Source organism: Nyctereutes procyonoides, unplaced genomic scaffold, assembly GCF_905146905.1.
Source record: "Nyctereutes procyonoides isolate TBG_1078 unplaced genomic scaffold, NYPRO_anot_genome, whole genome shotgun sequence".
Taxonomy (NCBI): Eukaryota; Metazoa; Chordata; class Mammalia; order Carnivora; family Canidae; genus Nyctereutes; species Nyctereutes procyonoides.
In genome coordinates, this window is record NW_026575155.1 from 18,343,752 (window position 1) to 18,365,457 (window position 21,706).

At 51.8% G+C, this 21,706-nt stretch overlaps 2 protein-coding genes and 1 pseudogene across 12 annotated transcripts in view; 2 read left to right on the forward strand and 1 right to left on the reverse strand.

Moving 5' to 3' along the window:
* Nucleotides 1-6,419, forward strand: part of DIP2A (disco interacting protein 2 homolog A) — a 108,166-nt gene extending 101,747 nt beyond the window's left edge. For 6 of the 8 annotated variants that reach the window (XM_055313654.1, XM_055313657.1, XM_055313659.1 and 3 more), the window contains 2 exons: nucleotides 1,636-3,124; nucleotides 5,671-6,419. The gene's annotated coding sequence lies outside the window, so the exon portion shown is untranslated. The remainder of the gene's footprint in view (nucleotides 1-1,635; nucleotides 3,125-5,670) is intronic. The other 2 variants (XM_055313655.1, XM_055313656.1) reach the window with 2 other exon arrangements.
* On the reverse strand, nucleotides 1,172-1,239 carry LOC129502256 (U4 spliceosomal RNA; annotated as a pseudogene).
* Nucleotides 6,420-9,146: 2,727 nt separating the features above from the next.
* The window catches only part of PRMT2 (protein arginine methyltransferase 2), a 33,420-nt gene continuing 20,860 nt past the window's right edge, over nucleotides 9,147-21,706 (forward strand). Inside the window, exons 1-4 of one of the 4 annotated variants that reach the window (XM_055313652.1) lie at nucleotides 9,147-9,398; nucleotides 11,864-11,962; nucleotides 17,528-17,635; nucleotides 18,519-18,701. In XM_055313652.1, the coding sequence (XP_055169627.1) occupies nucleotides 11,924-11,962; nucleotides 17,528-17,635; nucleotides 18,519-18,701 (330 nt within the window). In that variant the 5' untranslated portion in view covers nucleotides 9,147-9,398; nucleotides 11,864-11,923. Of the gene's footprint in view, nucleotides 9,399-11,860; nucleotides 11,963-17,527; nucleotides 17,636-18,518; nucleotides 18,702-21,706 lie in introns of all 4 variants that reach the window. The other 3 variants (XM_055313653.1, XM_055313651.1, XM_055313650.1) reach the window with 3 other exon arrangements.

Below are 21,706 nucleotides of genomic sequence, written 5' to 3' on the forward strand. Positions count from 1 at the left end.
GTGTGCGCCGTGCAGAGGCCGTCGGTGCCCGGGGACTGGGCCGCCACAAAGTCCCCGCCGTCCTCCGTGGAAGGCTCCCGGTGCTGCCTGCTGAGCCCATGGGTCGGGGTCTCGGAACAGGAGGTCGCCGGCCAACAGGTGCTGCCAGGCCCGGAGGCCCGGGCGGGTTCAGGCGGCGTCCCTGCGTCCCCGGGCATCACATTTTATTGTTTTTAACCCACATCGGCTTCCGTGAACCCGTTTGGTTTCTAAGCAGTTGCCGCAGCATCTGCGCTCCTCTGGCCCCTCCGCCCGCCCGGGGTTTGCCGTGGGGCCGCGGCACCGGGAGGCCCAGCGAACAACAGGCCTTTTGTTCTTGTTTCTGTTTTTCAACATTCTTTTTCACTGTGGAGCAGGCCCGGAGGCTGCAGCACAGCGGGCGTGCCCCCGCGAGGCCCGGCCTTGCTCGCGCGTGCGGGGCGGGTCACGCGGAGGCCCCGAGCTGCCCAGCGGAGCAGCGGCCAGACCCCAGCCCAGAACTGACCGCCCGCCCCTTGCGCAGGACTCTGCGACGGCCTCGTGTGTGATCGCACTGTTTATGGATTTTAGGGGCTTTTGGAATTTTGGACGTTTGCCATAAACCCGTGTCAGGTTTAAAGTTCAAAAAAATCACTGTATCAGCCTATTTGTTTTTTGCTCAATGGGGACACTTTTTAGCTTCACTGCTCTACGTGCGTCACACATTCCTGGGCTTTGTGTCGCTGTGGCTGGAGCAACGCAGCAGCGGCCACCGCGAGCCGCCGAGCAACAAGCTTCTCCGCGAGGATGTGTCCACCGCGGGCTGCAGGTGCCGCCGGGCGCCCGAGCCGACCCGGGAACACTCCGGAAGGTGAAGGGCAGGGATGTGGGACTCCAGAAGCCCAGTTCCTGGCAGTTTCCTACTGCGGGACAACACGGGTTTTTGTTTTCCAGAAACAAACTTTAAGTTGAAGATGCTGTAAGGAGTCACTGCTACATTCACAGTTTTCATAGGCCTGAAATACACCCCCGTGTAGACTTATTATCTAATGGCTCCGATGGGGGCTGATATAAACGAATGTAAAGGGCACTCAGATGCACTCATAGGAAGGGTAGACAACACGTGGATCAAAACCTGACGTGGTGGTATTGAATAAATGATATGATTCCGTGCATATCAATTAGCAATAATTGCGCCTCGGATAAACCTCATTGGCTACGATACTGCCACTGCGCAAAGCTGATTCCGTGTATATCAACGTTAAATTTGTTACGCACCTAAAACGACCTCCTCTTAGCCTTTTAAATGTGACTTAGGTAATATGTTTGTATCTGTAGCTTAACTGATGAATTCTTAATATGCTGAAACTTTTTTAAGGATTGCAAGAGGAAGGCTGTTGTGGGAAGGTCTGGGTCCAGCGCGGGGGTCCCTCCACCTGCAGGGCCCCCCAGACACGCGCTGGTTGCCTCCCACTTCCCTCCAACTAGGACCATGGGACGCAGAGGTGGAGAGGACAGTGCGCATAGCACAGCTTCTAAAATGCAAACCTAGGTGCCCAGGAGTGGAAGGGGGTTCGCGGGTGCTGGGTCCCCTGGCCCCCCGCCCCCACCCGGCGCACTGCCCTTCTTGCTGCCTAGAAACCAGGAGGAGGAAGAGAAGCCCCAACACATGCTGGGTCAAGAGGGTCCTGCAGCCATTGGAGGCCCCGGGGACTCACGGTGGCTCCCGCTAGGACAGACGCCCCCGTGGAGTGACAACCGCACCCCCCACGGTGAGTTCTCCCCCTGGGCAGGTCCCTCAGCAGGTCCCGGACGCGAGCGTGCTCTGGTGGCCCAGGAGCTGGTTAAGAGGGTGGGCCCTGGGCTCCTCAGGTGACGGTCTGGAAGGCGCAGCCCCGGGGCTTGCCCCGGGACACGGGGGGTGCGTGGGCAGAGACCCACCAGGGACCGGGCTGTACCCGCCTGCCGACGACACCTCCAGACCAGGAAGGGGCCTTCTCAGCCTTGTCAGCTTTCTGCGTCCTCAGAAGAAACTGGGGCTCAGTGGAGGCAGAGACTGCGCAGGTCAGGTCACCGCTCAGTGGCAAAGTCGGGGTCTGACCCCAGGTCTGTCGTCAGGGTCCAAGCTCTGACGGGGTTGCAACGCCGCCTTCACGCAGGACCACGTGTGGAAATGCCTACTCTTCAGACAAGCAAGAGAGACACATCTTCTCTGCAATATTTAGGAGGCAGGTATTTCTTTTTGCAAATTCAGTATCTTTTTTTTTTTTTTAAGTAAGTCTTTGGGGAAGAAATGAGTATGTTTGATTCTTCCATCTTTATTTTCCCGAGCATTTCTAAAAGCAATGCCATAGGCAAACCCGAATTACCAAACTTGTGTGTTTCCTTGTAAATAAAAACCAATCAGAAATCCATCATTTAGAAAGTACTCGGTGTTTCTACCCACAACAGCCAAAGGCTTTATGAAGAAGTGGCTAGACCTGCATCGCCCGTGAACGAGACCCTCCTGATCACGCATGTGGGAAAGACGCTTCCTCAGGGGCCAGGGCATCCCGCTTGCTGTTGCTGGAAAGCAAACTGCCCCAAAGCTTGGGGGCTCAGGGAACCCCCGTTTACCAGATCCTACCGGTTCGGTAGCTCAGGACTTGGGCTGCGCCTAGAGCTACTCTTTGTCCCACGTGGTGTCCGTTGAGGTCGTCGCTGGCCTTCGGCTGGCCCCTGAGCTGGGCCGGGTGGCCTCACTCACACGTCTGGGGCCTTGGAGACGAGTGCAAGGCCGGGCTGAGTCCACACTGGCGCCGAACGTGGTCTCCCCAGGGCGGTTCCAGCGCGGTCAGCTTCCCACACGGGGCTGCCTTTCTCCAGGGGGGCATCGAGGGCCGGGTGGACGTTGCGTGGACTCTTGACCTGGTTGGACGTCGTGTGGGTGACTCAGCACCTTCCGTTGGTTATGGGCGGGAGGAAGGCAGCCCAGAACCCCGGGGAGGGGTTTAGACCTGACCTCGCGGGGAGAGGGGGCCGGAGAAGACCACGTGGGAAGGGAGAGCTCGCCGGCCCCCCTGTGCCTGCGCCCCATGCACCTGCACCTGCACCGCCCGGGACCGCCAAGGCCTCCCCCACCGTGCAGGTAGCACCAGGGTGTACACCCGCGAGGGGCCGCAGGCGAGCCTCCTTGAGGGTGACTGACGTCTCAGGAGGAGCCGCGAGGCCGGACTCCGCGCCCTTCCCGGGGCGGGGGGTAGGGGGCGTCTCTGCTATTCAAAGTGGGGAACGGGGAGCAGGGTGGGCGCTGCCGAAGCAGTTCTGAAGCCCACTCGAGCCCGCGTCCCCAGGGCCTCGGGCAGGCCTGGGAGTGTCCTCCGAGGCAGGGACCTTGGCTCCATCCTTCCCTTTCCCTTCCCATAAGGAGCCGCCCCACTTGCCCCTGAGTGGTTTGCTTAGTGTGTGGCCCCCGGCCTCGCCCCACCGTGCGCTGTGGTGCTGACCCCGGGGTCCCTGGCCCCCCGAACCCCCTGCTTTCCAGCCACGAGACTGCCGTGGCCCACGGCCACAGGGCCCGACGGCTGCAGGGTGAGGCGGGTGCGCAGGGCCCACGGAGGCCGCGGTCCCCCCGTGTGGGCCTGAGCCCCAGAGGCGGGTGTCCCCAGCCTGGGCAGCCCAGCCGTGGGGACCTGCTTTCACCCTGAGGCTCCTCTTGCCGAGTCTCCTGCCGGGAGAGGCCGTGGCCCTGGACATCAGGTGGGACCCCTGTCCCCTGGGCTGTCCCCGAGGCCGCCCACGCCCCTGCTCCCGACTCGCTGTGCCTGGCAAGCTGCCCTCGGCTCCTCGCCGGGACCTGTGGTGGCCCCTCGGAGCCCTGCCCGCCCTCACGCCGTGGGCTCCGCAGCCGCCCCGCAGCTCCCCCCGGCCGAGCCCGAGCCCGATCATGAGCCTTGACCCCGACCCGGACCCTGAGCCCTCAGCCTGAGCCTGATCCCGAGCCCTGACCCTACCTCAATCCTGAGCCCTAAGCCCCGAGCCCTGACCCCGGCCCTGACCCTGAGCCCAACCCCAATCCAGACCCTGACCCCCGACCCTGACCCACGAGCCCCAAGCCCCAAGCCCTGACCCCACCCCGACTGCACCCTGAGCCCTGACCCCTCCCCGACCCCCACCCTGACCCCGAGCCCCACCCGAGCCCATGCCACAGCAGCCATGGCAGTGCCTGCGGCAGGTGCTCACCCCGCTCGGCTGGAGCGCTCGGCCGTGGGCGCGGGGTGTGGGGCCCCGGCTGGCAGTAGGAACACCCCCAGGCGGGGTGACAGGCGGGCTCACTGCGCCTCCTCAGTGGCCTGTGCGGCTGCTGAGACACGACCTGAGCCGGGCTCCGCAGCGCTAGTTGGGCCGCCCCCCCACCCCCGGGCCACGCCACTCCCCTGTGACTGCTCCCCGGGCTCCGGGCAAGCGCGGCGAGCCCACCCGCTCCGGCTCCGAGCACGGGGGCCCCGGGCCTGTGTCTCGCTGGGGAGGGTGTCAACTCCCAGCCACTTGGGCGGCTGCACAGCCTGCAGCCGGGGCGTCCACACGCCTCACCGAGGGCGTCGTGGAGGTTCCGTTCAGTTGAGCGACACTCCACATTGTGCGAGTTGTGTGTAGCACACCGATGTTATCCTTTAGGGATACGGAACATTCCAGCATCCCAGAAGCCCCTTCTGCCCCTGCCCTTCGCTAGGCGCCCTCCTCATACTCGGCCCTCGATGGAGAGACGCATTTTTTGGAGACGGTCACTGAACTACGGGATAGGCACCTGCTTAGTTTACTCGGAGCTTCCGCACAGCTTTCTGACACACTTACACCAGTTTGCACGCCCCCAGCGAGAGAGGAGAACTAACCACCCAACGTACTCACCAGCACCAAGCATGTTTGGTCCTTGAGAGCTCATCCATTCTGACGAATGTGTGTGGACATCTCCTCATGGCTTTTTTTTTTTTTTAAGATTTAGTTCATTTATTCATGAGACACAGAGAGAGGCAGAGACACAAGCAGAGGGAGAGGCCGGCTCCCTGCGGGGAGCCCGATGCGGGACTTGATCCCGGGACCCTGGGGTCACGCCCTGAGCCCAAGGCAGACGCTCCACTCAGGCGTCCCTCCCCGTGGTTTTCATTGCATCCCCTGATGCGTCAATTATGTTTGCTGCACACCGAGGTGTCCCAGCATTTAGTGTTCTAGAACGACAATCGTTTATTTAGCTCATGAATCTGCGCATTGGCTGTTTGAAATTTGTTCGTTTGGGCAATTCTGTTTTCTTTCTTTAGAGAGAGAGGCAGAGAAGGGGAGGGTGGAGCAGAGGGAGACGGAGAGAGTGAATCCTAAGCAGGCTGCACACCCAGCACGGAGCCTGACATGGGGCTCAGCCCCATGACCCTGAGATCATGACCCGAGCTGAGATCACGAGTCAGGTGCTGAAGCGACTGGCCGCCCAGGGCCCCCAGCTGGACGGTCCTAACGCTGGCCTCACCTGGCCTCACTCAGCCGTAGTCGTGATTGGCCATCTAGGTGGTTCTGCTGATGGAGGACGGAGGAGGCTGGTTGTGTGCGCGTGGGACTCGGTCCAGAGGGTGAGCATGGAGGCTGAATGACGTCTCGACCCCTGAACTTGGAAACGAAACAAGATCACTCTTGCTACTTCCGCAGGTCCGTCACCAGGCCAGGCCATGGTTCAGAGGCCCAGCCCTTCTGGAAGAAGCTGCAGAGCATAATGGCCATTGGGGGAATCTCCCACAAAATACTTCGACTCCTCAAACACGAGGCATCGCTCACCGTGTCTCATTCAAGCCCGAAGCCCAGGATCTCACGATCCGCAGGTTCGGCTCTTGTCACAGAGGTCTGTGCAGCGGGACAAGTCACCTGTGCCTCCCTGCGCACACACCCAGCATGTGCTGGGGAGACGGGGGTGACCCAGCGGATGCTCCACTCAGCAGGCGTGGACTATGAAGCACGGATGCGTTGCTGGCTCGCCGCGGCCTGGAGCCCGCGGGGTGGTGGTCCCATTCCCTGTCCAGGGCAGTGCATCCGCTTTGATTGGAGCCTGGTTCTGCTCCTTGCAAGGGGCTCACGGATGCAGCGTCCTCCTGGGAGGACACCCAGTGTCCCCCTGGGAGGGGCCCCCAGCCCGCTGGTCTCTGCCCCAGAAGGAGCGGCCCATGTTTGCTGCTCAGTGGCCTCAGCACGACAGTTGCCCACAGGAACGGGGTCCCCAGACAGCTCTTACTTCATTTTGAGCTATCTCAGTCCCTTTTACTCCAAGCTGGTGCTGTTCCTGCCGACATGAATTTCCCGAGAAGGGTCCACTCTGTGCGTGCGCTGCCATCTGTATATCCCTCCTCCTGCTGACTGGCACTTGCCACGTTTTTGCTGTTGTAAATAAAGTTGCTACGAACGTTCTTGGATGAGGCATTTTTTGGATGTATGTTTTCATTTCTCTTGGACAAAGCTCTCCTCCTGGACCGCAGGGTGCCTGTGTGTGAGCCGTCAACACTCGTAGTCGGAGCTCCAACCCCCAGTGGGACTATTCGGAGCCCGGCCTACGTGGGCGGTAATTAAGGCTGATGAGCTCATAAGCGTGGGGCCCCAATCCTATAGAACTGGAGAACTTTATGAGAAGAGGAAGGGAGGCTAGACTCCGTCCCGTGAGGACGCGGAGAACGCAGCCATCCACAGGCCGGGCGGAGGGCTCTCCCCAGAACCTGAGGTCGCCGGCACCGTGATCCTGGTTAGCTGTTTCTGGAGCTCTCACAGGGAAACGTCTGCTGTTGAGGCCAACTAGTCGCGCTGTTTCGTCCCGGCAGCCAGAGCACAGTTCTATAGTCTGCTAACCTTTTTAAGAAGGGGCCCAGCAGGGCATCCGGGTGGCTCAATGGTTTAGTGCTGCCTTGGGCCCAGGCCATGACACCGGGGTCCTGGAATCGAGTCCCACGTCAGGCTCCCAGCATGGAGCCTGCTTCTCCCTCTGCCTGTCTCTCTCTCTCTCTCTCTCTCTCTCTCTCTCTCTCTCTGTTTGTGTCTCATGAATAAATAAATAAAATCTTAAAAAAAAAAGAAGGGGCCAAACATTTTTCCATAGTGGCTGTACTATTTTATACTTCCTCAGCAATGTATGGTAATTCTGGTTGCCACGTTCATGCCAACATTTGGGTGTGAGTGTTTTCAACTTTAGCTGTTCTGTTTAAAAGTTTCGCACTGGGGTTTTAATTTTCATTTCTCCAAGGATTAACAATGTTTATTACCCACAATTCTTGGAGGGCGCGTGCCCAGGGCTGCACAGTGAGGCCGTGGGGCGGGGGCAGGGAGGAGAGGACAGAGTGTGGGCCTGTGGGTCTGCCTTTATCGGGGTCAAGGCTTGTGGCCTAGGGTTTCGAGGGTTCAAGCTTTACTGGTGAATTTGAAGCATGAAAGTAGGAATTAATTGCAGGAAAGGAAACAAAGTGATCAAAAAGTCAGGTCAACTGGTGCTTTTTTAAAAAGAAATTCATGCGTGGGTGGCCTCATGGCTTCTCATCTGGTGTGAAGCTGGCAATGTGTTTCCTAGAGATGGATCTCTGAAGCGGATGCCTTGGCAATCAAAAGCTTACATTATAAAAATTACATTATAAGAAGGTAATTACAACACTATACGTGGGTTTTAACTATATATATGTGTCTATGTATTTTAAAGATTTTATTTTAGAGATAGGGAGAGCAAGCAGGAAGGGGGAGGCAGTGGGCAAGGGACAAGCAGACTCCACCTTGAGTGCAGAGCCTCATGTGGGGCTCGATCCTACAACCCTGACATCATGACCTGAGCCGAAATCAACACCCAGCTGACCGAGCCGACCAGTCACCCTACACGGGTTTTTTTAACAAGTTCATTTTTAATGTTTTGCTCCTAGCCAAAAAACAATACACTTATTTTTCTTTATGATTTTACTTATTTGAGAGAGAGAGACAGTGAGGAGGGAGACAGAGAGAGAGAATCTGAAGCAGACTCCACACTGAGCACAGAGCCGGACACAGGGTTTGATCCCGTGACCCTGAGATGACGACCTGAGCTGACACCGAGAGTCAGATGTTCAACAGGCTGAGCCACCAGGCACCTCTAAAGAAATACACTTATTTTCCTATGTCAATCTTTATCCTACAATCTTGCTAAATTCACCTATGTACTCTAATAGTTCCGTGATTCCTTAGGCTGTTCCGTGCAAACAACCTGCTCAGCTGTGAAGGCACACAATTTTGTTCTGACAGTTATTCCTCTTAGTTACTGCTTCACTAGCCTACTACTGTGCTGGCCGGGATTCCCTAAAAAATGTTGAGTACAAGTAGTGAAAGTGGAAACATTTGCTTTTTTTTTTTTTTTTTTTTTAAGATTTTATTTACTTGAGACAGAGAGAGCGGAAGATGGGGCTAGGAGCCGACGTGGGGGGCTCATCCCAGGGCCCGAGGGTCACGACCTGGGCCCAAGGCAGAGGCTGAGCCACCCGAGCCCCCAGGCGCCCCCTTTGCAGCTTGACGAGATGAGCACTGGGTGTTATTCTGTATGTTGGCAAATTGAACACCAATAAAAAATAAATTTATTATTAAAAAAAAAAAAAAAGCCCGACCCGCACTGTCCCCTGGTGCCCTGCTGCTCTGCACTGTGACCCCGACCTGCTTTCCTGGGACCGCAGCGCCCCCACCTGCAGCCCCGGGCGGCCCGCGGGGGCGGCGCTGACGTCATCCCATCTCAACCTCAGCCTCCTCTGGGCGAAATGACGTCACCGCGGCCTCCAGTTGTCAAGGGAACCGATGACCAAGTAGTTCTCATTGCACAGCAGAGACGGTAAGATTGAATTATTACCGAAAAGCAGAAGTAGGTCCTTCCTGCTCCAGAACCCTGGGGCCACCCACAATGTCACCCACGATCCTCACGCTAGGGTGGGCCGGCGCCCGCTGGTCCCGCACCCCGCCGGCCCCGCGCCCCAACCCTGCGGGCCCCGCCCCTCTGCCCCTTAGGCCCCGCCCCTCTGCCCCTTAGGCCCCGCCCCCGCTGCCCCCTCCACCCGGCCCCGCCCGAACCGCGGCGTCCGCGCGCACGAAGACGGGCCCGTGGAGTGCGCCTGCGCGGGGCGCTGGTCCCCACGCCTGGGCCTTTGCCGAGACGGGCCTGAGTGACTGCGCCTGCGTGCGGCCGAAGGCGGTGGTTCCGTTCTCCCGACGAAGGAGCCAGTACGACTGCGCAGGCGCGGGGCGCGGGGCCCAGGGCCCAGGGAGGGGCTGCGTCCGCGGCCGGCCGGCCCGTACTGCGCCTGCGCGGGCCGAGGGCGGCGGCTCGGGCTGCTGGTCGGCGCTGTCCGCCCGTCCGCACCCGCGGGGTGGACGCAGAACTCGGCGAGAAGGCGGCTGAGGTAGGTTTCCCGTGGGCCGCTCGGCGGCTGCACCGCGCTGGGGCGGGACGTGCCGAGCGAGCGCTTCCTGGGCGTGTGCGCTGCCGGGCGACCCAGGCCGCGGCCCCGGGAAGACCCTCAGCCTCCCGGCTGCGAGCCGGGCGCTCCAGCGGCTGACCGCGGGCTCGGGGACCGCCGGGCCACGCCCCTCCAGGCCACGCCCCCTCCCTCCCGGCCACGCCCACCGCCGCGCCTCTCCCCGGCCACGCCCTCTCCGAGCCGCGCCCCCTCCCTCCCGCCCCGCCGCGCCCGCCCCGCCGCGCCCCTGCCCCCAGGCTTCCCGCCCCGCCGCTAGTCCCCGGGTGTCCCCATGATCCTCCGCCGCGCCCCCCGCGGTCGGCTGACCTGGCTGGCCTGGCCCGCCCTGCTCGCGCCCCCTCGGCCCACGCACCCCGCGCCCCCAGCCCGGCCCGGCTCCGTCCACCCTCGGCCGCCCACCCCTCCCGGCCCGGCCTCCCTCCTCCCATCGGCCCCCCAGGCCTGGCCCGGGCTCCGTACCTACTACCTCGGTCCACCCCCCCACGGCCCCAGCCCGGCCCAGGCTCCCTCCTCCCCGCCACCCTCCCCAACCCCCTCCCCTCCCCCTCCTGGGGTGCCCCAGGCCTGGCCCGGGTCCCCCAACCCCCCTCGGTCCACGCACCCCCGGGCCCCCAGCCCGGCCCAGGCTCCCTCCTCCCATTGGCCCCCCAAGCCCGGCTCAGGCTCCGCCCCCCCCCGCCCCCGTCCCCCCCCCCCCCGTCCCGGCCCCCGTGCGTACCAAGGAGGACGCTCTGTGCACGTATCAGCGTTTGCGGCTGACCTTGACAACCCCGCTGGGTGTTTTGCCCGCAGAACGGGGTCTATTTACGACTGGCAGGGGCCGCGCGTGGTGGCTGCTCATTGGCCGGGCTGTTGCCGGGCAGGAGGAAAACCTTCCTTCCCCCGCGGCTCGGCCTCCGCCCGCTGGGTGTGGCGCAGCTCCCCAGCCCGACTCCCGCCTCCGTCCTGAACGACGCTCCTCTCTTAACTTTTATGTTGTAGTTACAGCTGCCCCAGAAGTGAGTGTTAAGTCTCCATAGGTGAGGCGCGCCTTTCAAACAATTGTTTGTGTGATAAAACACGTTCATCTTGGGGCACAGTATGGATTGCACTGTCGTTGGGGAAAAAATGAGAACTGAGAACGAGAGGGGAGAAGCGTCTGCAAGTTGGGCACTTCCGTGCCCATTTTTGGAAACACTCGGAAGCCCCAGATGGTCTTGACCTGGAGAGTAAAGCAGCCAGTTATTTTACCAACAAAATGGGTTTTTCCAGAAATGACAGGAATTGCCATGTCAGATACGCAAAATTGAAGGCAAGTCTGGCTAATGTAGGGAGAGGAAGGTTACTTTACAGAGAAAAAGGAGAAAGGTGGAAGGAGCCGCTTGGAAGGAAAATCCATTGGAGGAAAGTGAGTGTGGGGTGGTGTCAGTCTCCCTGGCTGCACTGTGACACTGTGACAGTCTTCCTGGCTGGACTGTGACCTGTATGTAAAGACCACGGATGTTGCAGAGAGCACGGCTCAGCCACCAGCCCCGGGCCGCTTAGATGGAGGAAATGCAGTGTTTGTAAGAGCTCCGTGACATTCCGCATTGGGCTGTAAACGCCTGCCATGACTCTCCAATGGACTGTAACACCGTGACAGTCTCCCTGGCTGGACTGTGACTCTGTGATGGTCTCCCTAGCTGGGCTGTGACAGTCTCCCTGGCTAGGCTGTGACACTGTGACCCTTGGCTGGACTGTTGCCTGGGTAGGAGATGGTCCTCCTGCCCTGTAGTAAAATGAGCTTTTCCCCTGTTGGATCTGGAAGGATTAGAGGGTGTCAGCGCGCCCCCTGCTGGCCTCCTGACTCCATTTCGAATGAGGTTTCCTTTTTTTTTTTTTTTTTTTTAAAGATTTTATTTATCTGTTCATGAGAGACACACAGAGAGAGAAGCAGAGACACAGGCAGAGGGAGAAGCAGGCTCCACGCAGGGAGCCCGACGTGGGACTCGATCCCAGGACTCCAGGATCTGGCCCTGGGCTGAAGGTGGCGCTCCACCGCCAAGCCACCAGGGCTGCCCCACAGTAGGGATTTTAATTGGAAAGAAAGCTACCAGGGTTCCAAGAAGAGATGTGATATTGGTTTGTTGTTTTAAATCAATCCAGTAATCTAACAGAAACTCAGGGTGTTCATTCAGCAAATAAGACCAACACTTTTGTAGATTAATGAAGAAAACACACACTATCAGTTCATAAATTTTAAACACTTTCCATTGTGTCTGTAAAGAATTATATTTTTAAATTTTATTTCTATTTCATTCTTTAAACACTGGTTTTAGTTCCATTTGATGTAGGATCTTTATTATGGACTTTAGAAGTAAAGTGAATATAACAAAGTATTTTCTCATTCTCTCTCTCTTTAAAAGTAGACATGGACAGGAAAATGAAGTATTGAAAGTGGCAGCTATGCGGCAGATCCTAAGAGAACCATGGCAACACCAGATGACTGCCCCCGAGATGAACCGCAGGTAATTTTAGTTCTAATGTGTAGGACCCTGAATGTAAAGACCACGGACGTTGCAGAGGGCACGGCTCAGCCACCAGCCCGGGGACGTTAGATGGGGGAAATGCAGCGTTTGTGAGAGCTCCGTGACTTTGCGCACCGGGCTGGGAACGCCTGCCACCACTCTGCCTTTGGTACCTGTGCTGCTCAGGCAAGCACGCTGTTGAAGTTGCTTAATGAAGTCCCAGGCATAGTAGCTTAAAAGCAGCCTGGACACATTAGAAATGATTTATTTATTTGTACTTTTTTTTCTGCCTGAGACACACATCTCGTTTCCTTCAGGTTATCAGTAAAAAAAAAAAAATTATACTAAATTTCAAGGAATTTGTATTATATAAAATTAAAAACCAGATGCGTAGTCTTAACAAATACTGTTTTTAAAGAAATCAAATATTTTCATATCTGTGTTGTAAATTTTAACATCTTTTTCCTTATCCTTCCAGTGTTTGTTTGATTTGGGTTTTTATTCATAGGAATTTGATACATAGTTGGGTCATTTCATTAATCTTTTTCTTAAAATTAATCATAAAACTTTTAAATTATATGGATGCCCTATTCGTCCCTTCAGAAATTTAAAAAATATTTCAACATTTACAGAATATATTGTAAACATCAAGTACATATCACAGAGAAGTGAAAATTTGTAACATTTTGTCATATGCCTTAGGATGTATGTGTGTACGTATATGTACGTATTCTAGAGGATACCATAGGTGATGTTTTCCCTAACTTCAGCCCCGTTCTTTTTCCTGTCCTCTTCTTTCCTTGTCTAAATGGCATCATATTCTGTGTTATCTGCAACCTGTCTTTTCTACTAATACTACTTCCAGGGGTTTGCCCTTGAGTGTGTGTTGAGCTAGCTCAGTCCTATAGGATGCTTCTGTAGCGTGCTCCTCAGACGAACGTCACATTTGTGTGGGGGTCTGTTGCAGTCTTGCGGTTGTATAGTAGGTGTGTATGGCACGTTTTATTTATTTCTCTCGGACACTTAATGTCATTTCCAGTTTTTCTCTGTTTCAAACAGTGCTGGAGTCCGTACCCTTCTACACGTCTCCTTGAGCATGTGGGCTAGGACACACACCTGGTAATGGCATCGCAGCGTGGAAGGGACTGTGTGTTTAGATAACGATCAATTGTTCTCCAGTTTACGGGTCTGCCAGTAGCTTATATAGTACTTGCTAACACGTGAGAGCATCAGATTCCTTTTTTTCTTAATCTTTGTTTAAATTCAATTAATTACCATAGTGTATTATGAGTGTCAGAGGCAGAGGTCAGTGACTCATCAGTTGTATGTAACACCCAGTGCTCGTCACATCCCGTGCCCTCCTCAGTGCCTGTCCCCAGTGACCCCGTCCCCCACCCCTTCTCCTCCAGCGACCCTCAGTTTGTCTCCTGTGATAAGAGTCTCTCAGGGTTCGTCTCCCTCTCAGATTTTGTCTTGTTTTGTTTCCCCTCCCTTCTCCGTGCCCCTCTGTGCTGTTTCCTCTATTCCACGTATGAGTGAGATTGTGTGATAACTGTCTCTCCCTGGCTGACTTATCTCACTCAGCATCACACCCTCCAGTTCCATCCACGTTGTTGTAAATGGCCGAGTGACACCCGGGGTGCGCAGGGACCACGTCTCCTTCCTCCAGCATCTCTGTAAAATTTCAGTTTTTGGAAATTTATTCAGTTTTGCTTTGTGGCCTAGTCAGATGGGCTCTTTTGGTGAATGTTCTACATGTACCTGCAAAGAATATGTTTTCTGTAGTTGGTGATTTTCTGTAAATGGTTGTTAAGGTCAAATGGGTTATTAGTATTGTTCAAATCTTTGTGTCCTTTTTGACTTTTTGCCCATTTGTTGTGTCAATTACTGAGAGTGATGAGCTTCAAAAATTTCCACTGTGGGGGCGCCTATGCGGCTTAGTCAGTTAAGCATCTAGACTCTTGTTTTTGGCTCAGGTCATGATCTCAGGGTCCTGGGATCAAGCTTGGTGTACAACATGGTATACAGACACCTCTATTTTTTTTTTAAAATTTTTATTTATTTATGATAGTCACAGAGAGAGAGAGAGAGAGGCAGAGACACAGGCAGAGGGAGAAGCAGGCTCCATGCACCGGGAGCCCGACGTGGAATTCAATCCTGGGTCTCCAGGATCGCGCCCTGGGCCAAAGGCAGGCGCCAAACCGCTGCGCCACCCAGGGATCCCCGGCACCTCTATTTTGAATCTAAGTCCTTATATTAAAAACTTTTCTCTTAAAAAAAAAAAAAGCTTTTCTGTTGTGAAGAGCCTGTAGGCAGGTCCTTTTTCCCTATCAGGTAATTTCTGCTCTTTAGTTTGAGTATTTAGTCCATTAACATTTAATGTAGTGATGGATACAGTCAAGTTGAACATCTTGCTATTTGTTTTCTCTTTCATCTTTGCACCTTTCTTGCCTCCTTTTGGATTAATGTAATATTCTTTATAATTCCAAATTCCCTCTTATGTTGGCTTCTTACCTGTATCTTTTACTAATACTTTGGTGGCTACCCAGGAAATTGTGATATTCATCTTTAATGTATCCCAGTTTTTGTTTTGAACACTTCACAATGTAAGAATCCTCCAAATTAGTTTCATTTACTAGGCACCATTTTTGTGCTATTTGTGCTATTGTTGTAACATATTTTACTTCTATATATGCCATGAACCCCACGGTCAATTATTAGTGTCTCCTTATATATACTACTAACAGTCTTTCATGAGAGTATAAAAAATAGGGGATCCCTGGGTGGCGCAGCGGTTTGGCGCCTGCCTTTGGCCCAGGGCGCGATCCTGGAGACCCAGGATCGAGTCCCACATCGGGCTCCCGGTGCATGGAGCCTGCTTCTCCCTCTGCCTGTGTCTCTGCGCCGCTCTCTCTCTCTCCTCTCTCTCTGTGACTATCATAAATAAATAAAAAGTTAAAAAAATAGTCTTGTTTCCCCACTTTTCCTGGTGTTTCTACACCTATCACTCTGGCAAAAATGAAAGACCGTGGTAATGCCTGTTGCTGGTGAATATTCAAGCAGAGGGTACTCTCTGCTTTGATGATGAAGCATAAGTGCAACACCCTTTATGGAAAGAATGGCAAATGCACGAGTGAAAACCATGCTTATTTCTCAGTCCTGATAATCTGTTCCATGGAAGTCAAATGTCATTACGTAAGGATAAATGTGTGTAGGTGTTATGGCTGCATGTGGTGGAAGATTGGACACCAAGAGCAAGTCTGCTAACCAAAGATGGTGGAAGACTCAGGAATAATTCCTACCGTGGAATATTCTATAGTCATTGAAAATGATAAGTTACAGTTCTAAGAATTGGGTTGTTTTTCACAAGGTATGTGAGTAAAAAAAAGCAAAATAGAAAAAGGGTTTGTGACATCCTTCACAGAATAGTGTGTCAAAAGAAAAACTGCATGTGTATGAGTGTGTGTGAGTGTGCACGTGTGTGTGTGCAACCCGAGCTCCTAGAGGGCACGGCGGGGTGCATGCCAGTTGAGTATGACACCAGATAAGGGTTAGGGGTGGTCGTGAGAGAGTGACAGTGCGGGTGGAGCAGGGACAGGGGATGGAGGGCGAGCTAAAAAGAAGTGATGCTTCATGGAACTAATCAGGTTACTGTAGTAGGAAAATAGGCAACTAACAAAAAGGATGACCAGTAAGTACTTGAAACACATGTGTGGTCTCACTAATAATTGAAGACAAATGGAACTGACCAAGACAGACAGGGTCTCCGCATCATATTGGCAGAGATTTGAGTGACGTCGCATGCCCACGGTTGATCAGGGTGTGGGCAAAATCATTCGGTTTCTCACATGTAGGTCAGAGGGACCACCGTTCTGGAGGGTATTTGGTGATGATATCCAAAGTTATGAAAGTACATGGCATCTTATTTTTTTTCTTTTTTTTTAAATTTATTTATTTATGATAGTCACAGAGAGAGAGAGAGAGGCAGAGACACAGGCAGAGGGAGAAGCAGGCTCCATGCACCGGGAGCCCGACATGGGATTCGATCCCGGGTCTCCAGGATCGCGCCCTGGGCCAAAGGCAGGCGCCAAACCGCTGCGCCACTCAGGGATCCCAGTACATGGCATCTTAATCTGCCAGTTTCCCAGTCAGGAATTTATCCTAAGGAAATTGTCATGGGTAGACCAAATGATTAGTGTTTAAAAAGCGTGTCTTAACATAATTTGTAATAATATAAACTGGAAAGAGTTTAAGGGTACATGACTAGGAGACTGGATAATTCATAGGACGGAATACTATCAGATATTAGAAATGTAGCATTAGGAGTAATTTAATGAGGAAAAATATTCAGAATTTAGTAAGTGGGAAACATATCACAAGGCGGAATTATATGATCCCAGTAAACACCCTGTACACAAAGGCTGTATGTACACCTAAAAAGGAGCCTGGGGGCACCTGGGTGGTGCAGTCAGTTGAGCATCTGACCCTTGATTTTAGCTCACATCATGATCTCAGGGTCGTGAGATTGAGCCCCATATTGGGCTCTGCACTCAGTGGGGAGTCTCCTTTTTTTTTTAATATTTTATTTATCTCTTCATGAGAAACACAGAGAGAGAGGCAGAGACACAGGCAGAGGGAGAAGCAGGCTCCCTGCAGGGAGCCCGACAGGGGACTTGATCTCAGGACTCTGGGGTCACGGCCTGGGCCGAAGGGAGACACCCAGCTGCTGAGCCCCCGCCGGCACCCCTCAGTGGGGAGTCTCCTTGAGATTCTCTCTCCCTCTCCCCCTCTACTCAAGCTCTCCCTCTCTCTCTCAAATCTTTTTTTTAAAACCTGGAAAAATATGAATGTTAATTTGTTGACCATTATTATTTCTAACCAGTGGGCGAGATTACAGATGGTTTTAACTTTCCTCTGCGTATGCTTGTGCCTTCACACATCTTCAAAGGAACACGAGTTACATGTATGTTTAGGGAATTTGTTTAAGGTATATACATGGGGACAGGGATGCTTCGCTGAGCTGCAAGCTGTGGTTGGAGTCTCTACCACGTCCAGGGGACGTCTTCCAGAAAAGCCTGTTCTGATAGAAAGTGTGTGGTCCTGAGCAGCATGTGTCAGCAGCAGTGCGTTCCAAGTAAGGCCGGGAGGGTCATGCCGGGTCACTGTCACCTTCCTGAGACCTGCCCAGCTCTGTCCTCGGGTGTGATGAGGTCCCAAGAGCATGACGCCCAGAATTAGATTCTTCCTCTTGGCGCCGGTCCCCACTTTCAGAATGAGTTGCTGGTGATCAGGGTCAGTCACCAAGTAGACACTAAAAGTGCCTCTTTCTTATTTCTTTCTCTGATGTTTTTTGGATGCAAATAATTTTGTACTAGAGATAAAATGCAAGGAGGGATCCAGATCCCTCGATCCTGCTAGTGAAGATGATCCAAACTATGGGATTAAAGCTGGTCATGTGAATCTTCATTCGAAACCATCCTAATAACCTGTAGCCTCTTGGTTATTAAGATGGAGAGAGAGAGAAGCCCCATAGTCATCCCCTATTGTTTCCTTGGCTTTGAGCAGGAGGGAGAAGATCGCGTGGAGTGCGGCGACCAGGAGCATCTCCAGGAGCTTGTGCACCCGGAAGAGTTTGTGGCCATCGCAGACTACTCTGCCACTGACCAGACGCAGGTAACCCTGTGCGCTTGCTCACATTTAGGGGCCGTGAGGCCTGGGTCCATGTTTTATGGGTTTAGTGTGCTAAATGATGAATTAGATGTAAATTTTGAAGAAGCCATACCAATTAAGAAATATTTAGATGTTTAGAGCCCAATGAGACCTGAGAGTAACCCTTTTCTTCCCAGCCTAACAAATTCTGATGCCAGGCCTTAGGCGAGAGATACTTGGGTAAGGAATGGGGAAAGGAGCACCTGTTCAGTTTCTGTTTAGAAACCTGGGTTTAGAACCTATTCTGGTTAATGAAAAAAAAAAGGCTGTAAAATAAAAATACCGACTTGAGGGACGCCTGGGCGGTTCAGTTGGTTAAGCATCTGCTTCTTGATTTTGGTTCAGGTCGTGGTCTCAGGGTTGTGAGATCGAGTCCCACATTGGGCTCTGGGCTCAGCGGGGAGTCTACTGGAGGTTCTCTCTCCTTCCCCTGCCCTTCCCCCCGCTTGCACTCTCTTCCTCAAATAAATAAATAAATCTTTTAAAAAATATATTGACTTGAATGTTGCTTTTTCTACTCTAGTAAATGAATCAGCTACCACATAGCTCACAGTGAAGAGGCTATAGAGAAGTTCTGTCTTAAGCCATTCAAAAATGTTTACCCTTTCTTTTAAAAAATATCTATTAAGCTGTGCTTTTCTTTCATGTAGATGTTCCACAAAAGTCTCTAAATCTTGATGTCATTTTCAGAAATTGTGAGTTTGTATAATTACCCATTGAGTCCTTTTTGAAATAGCTGTGATTTGGGCCCCAAGATGGGGGATTTATCACTAAGCCACGATTGAAATACCAACTATGGGTTTTTCTAAATTTTGACTTGTATGTATGTTTTTTTTTTTTTTTCCAGCTCAGTTTTTTAAGGGGAGAAAAAATTCTCATCCTGAGACAGACAACTGCTGACTGGTGGTGGGGCGAGCGTGCCGGCTGCTGTGGGTACATACCTGCAAACCACCTTGGGAAGCACCTGGAGGAGTGTGACCCTGAAGACACGTGGCAGGATGAAGAGTACTTCGGCAGCTACGGGACCCTGGTACTGCTTCCCAGACTCCCTGTTCAATGGGCTGGGTGGTGGTTTCCTCTGTCTAGTGTAAAGGTAGCTTCACCTGGGCTGCTTCTCTTCATTGGTTTAGAGCAGGGTTTGCAGAGTTCTTCTTCGGCTTCACAGGCCATGTGGCTACTCAGCATTACCACTGTAGTGCAAAAGCGGCCATAAAGCCACAAGAAATGAGTGTGGCATGTTCTTCTGATTTTTAAAAACCATTAAAAAAATGTAAAGCCATTCTTAGCTTGCAGGCCCTACAAAAGCAGGTGGGCTGGATTGACCCATGGTGGTTTAAGGATGTTTTTGGAGCAATGGAATTATGAACTTTTCTCAGCATTTAAAAAATAGTAGCAAATTTTATTTTAAAACTAAAATACAAAAACGTTATACAAGTCAACAATAATACCTCTAAATCACTAACTTACTAGTTTTTTTTTCCAGTTTGGATAAAGACTCATAACCTTATGATCCAGACAGCCCGTTTATATCTTAAAGCTAGGTAAAAACAGATGCCTGCGGAGTAAACACTGCAGACGTAATGTTGAGTGAAAGAAACAAGACATCAAAGAATAACTTTTGATTCAGTTATATAAAGTTGAAAACAGTGTTAAAAGATGAATGTAAATGATCAGGGAGCTGGTTCCCTGAGAATCAGGATGGTGGTTACTGTTACTGGGGGGTCTGTGATGGTGTCCACCATTGTTTTATTAAATATTTTATTAAAATAAAATAATTGTTACACCAGCAAAATGGGTTTCTTCAGGAGCAGCAGAGGAACTGCAGTCTGGAACCCGTGCAGCGTGCGGAAGCATGGGCCAATCTGAGGACCCAAGGCAGGGGACTCAGGTGGGGGGACTCTGTTACAGGGAAGGGGGTGGGCGGGCTGTGTGGCGGCTTCTCGTTGGCTGGGCCAGCAGAAAATCTTCCTCCTGCTTGGTAAGGGAAAGTAGCCCTGTTCCTTTGGCGTTTGCTGTGGTGGAGTGGTAGTTGTTGAGTACGCACCCCTCAGGGTGTCCCCCTTTGTGCTTCAGCTGAGGTTTTCTTTCCCAGCTTTCCTGTCCACAAGGCCGGGGTGGGAAGGCTTGGGGTGCTGGCCGTGTTCTGGTGTTGGTTGCATGCCTGTTTGCTACATTGACAAACTGTAAGGCACTTGCTAGGAGGTAGGTCCTGTTTCATAATTTAAACGTTATAATAAATGAAAGCGCCCTGATGTATGTACATGATTAGAGCTTTCAAACTATTAAGAAAGAGTATTTTGTTGGTTTCGAAAGCACCACGTTGGTGATTTACTTATCTAACAGCTTTGCACCGTGACAAGCGGTGATGTAACGGGCTTCCTCTTACAAGAATCTTGGTAAACTGCTGCTAGAATTTCTATTGGGTAAATTTGTAAGATGTGCGTATGCGTGTTTTTACTGTGGTCGGTCTTGTACACTTACCAATCATGTGAACGCTCGTTCGTAACCACATATCACCAAAGCAAAAAAGATTCCTGATCTTGAAGGTGGAATATGATATTTCTTGATCTTGATTTCCATTTTCTAAAGTCAGATTGGTCATCTTCTATATTTTGTTGGCCTTTTCTGTTTCTTCTTTTGTTTGGGTAAACTTTCACATACTTTGCATGTTTTTCTTTTTATTTCTGTCAATTTATATGTTAAATTAGCAAGTTAGCCTGTACCTATGGTATGTATTACACTTACCACTTGCCTCTCTTGTTTTCCAGGGAACTTTTTACCTTTCAGTGGTCTGATTTGTTCTTTTTTTTTTTTCTTTGTGGCTTCTGGGTTTTCTGTCCTAATTTGAACACCTTCTTCACTCCAAGATTATAAACATCCATGCTTTCTTTTTTGCACTTTTGTGACACCATTCTTTTTTTAAAGAATTTTATTTATATATTCATGAGAGACACAGAGAGAGAGAGAGAGGCAGAGACACAGGCAGAGGGAGAAGCAGGCTCCATGCAGGGAGCCTGACGTGGGACTCAATCCCGGGTCTCCAGGATCACACCCTGGGCTGCAGGCGGCGCTAAACCGCTGCGCCACCAGGGCTGCCCTGTGGCACCATTTTTAACAATGAAATATTTAAATCAATCTGGAATTTGCTAGTTGTAAAGAATAAGGTAAAATTAGAACTTAATTTCCCCCAAATATCCAGCTGTTCCAGCATCAGTTACTGGATGATCCTCCTTTTCCTGATTACAGGAAATGCATGTTTATCATATATTTAATTTCTAGGATCTTTTTCTGTAATCTCTGTTTTGTTAGTCTGTTCATTTCTTCTGCAGTTCCAGATGTTCATTATTGAAGCTTTTGAACATCTGGGAGAACTGGGCCTCTAGAAGTCCTCCTATTTTTTAGTACTTTTATGGCTAGGCTTATCTATCATCTAATTTTTTGAAGCTAATTTTGTTACCATGTGTTATGCACCATTCCCCAAATTGGCTGGTGTTTTAATTGGTATTGCAGGGAAAGTCTCCATTAATTTAGGGAGAAGTGACATGTTTATAACATTGCACTGACTGTCCTCATTTCTTCCTCCTTACTCTACGTCTCTCAGTTTTAAGGTTTTGACCACATAGGGTGCTGTGTATGTCTTGTTAAATCTATTCCTTGATGTTTTTTGTGTATTACTGGTTTATGTGGTTGGGTACAGTGTTCTATAAGCATTGGATTAAATTGGTTGATAGATTGTTCAAGTCTGTGTCCTTACTGATTTTCTTTCTACTTTTCTGTTGGTTACTCCAACAGGAGTCTCTGACCATAACTGTGAATTTGTCTATTTCTTGTTGCATATCTATGGGTTTTTGCTTTGTGTGTTTTGAAGCTTTGTTATTAGGTACAAAAATGTTTAGAATCATTATGCGCTTTTGCTGAAGTGATTCCTCTGTTACTATGACCTGACCCTGTTCTTCGCAGGGACTATTCTTTGATCTGAAGCATATTTTACGTGGTGATAATGCCACCACCGGGCTTTCTTCCCCTGGTGGCAGC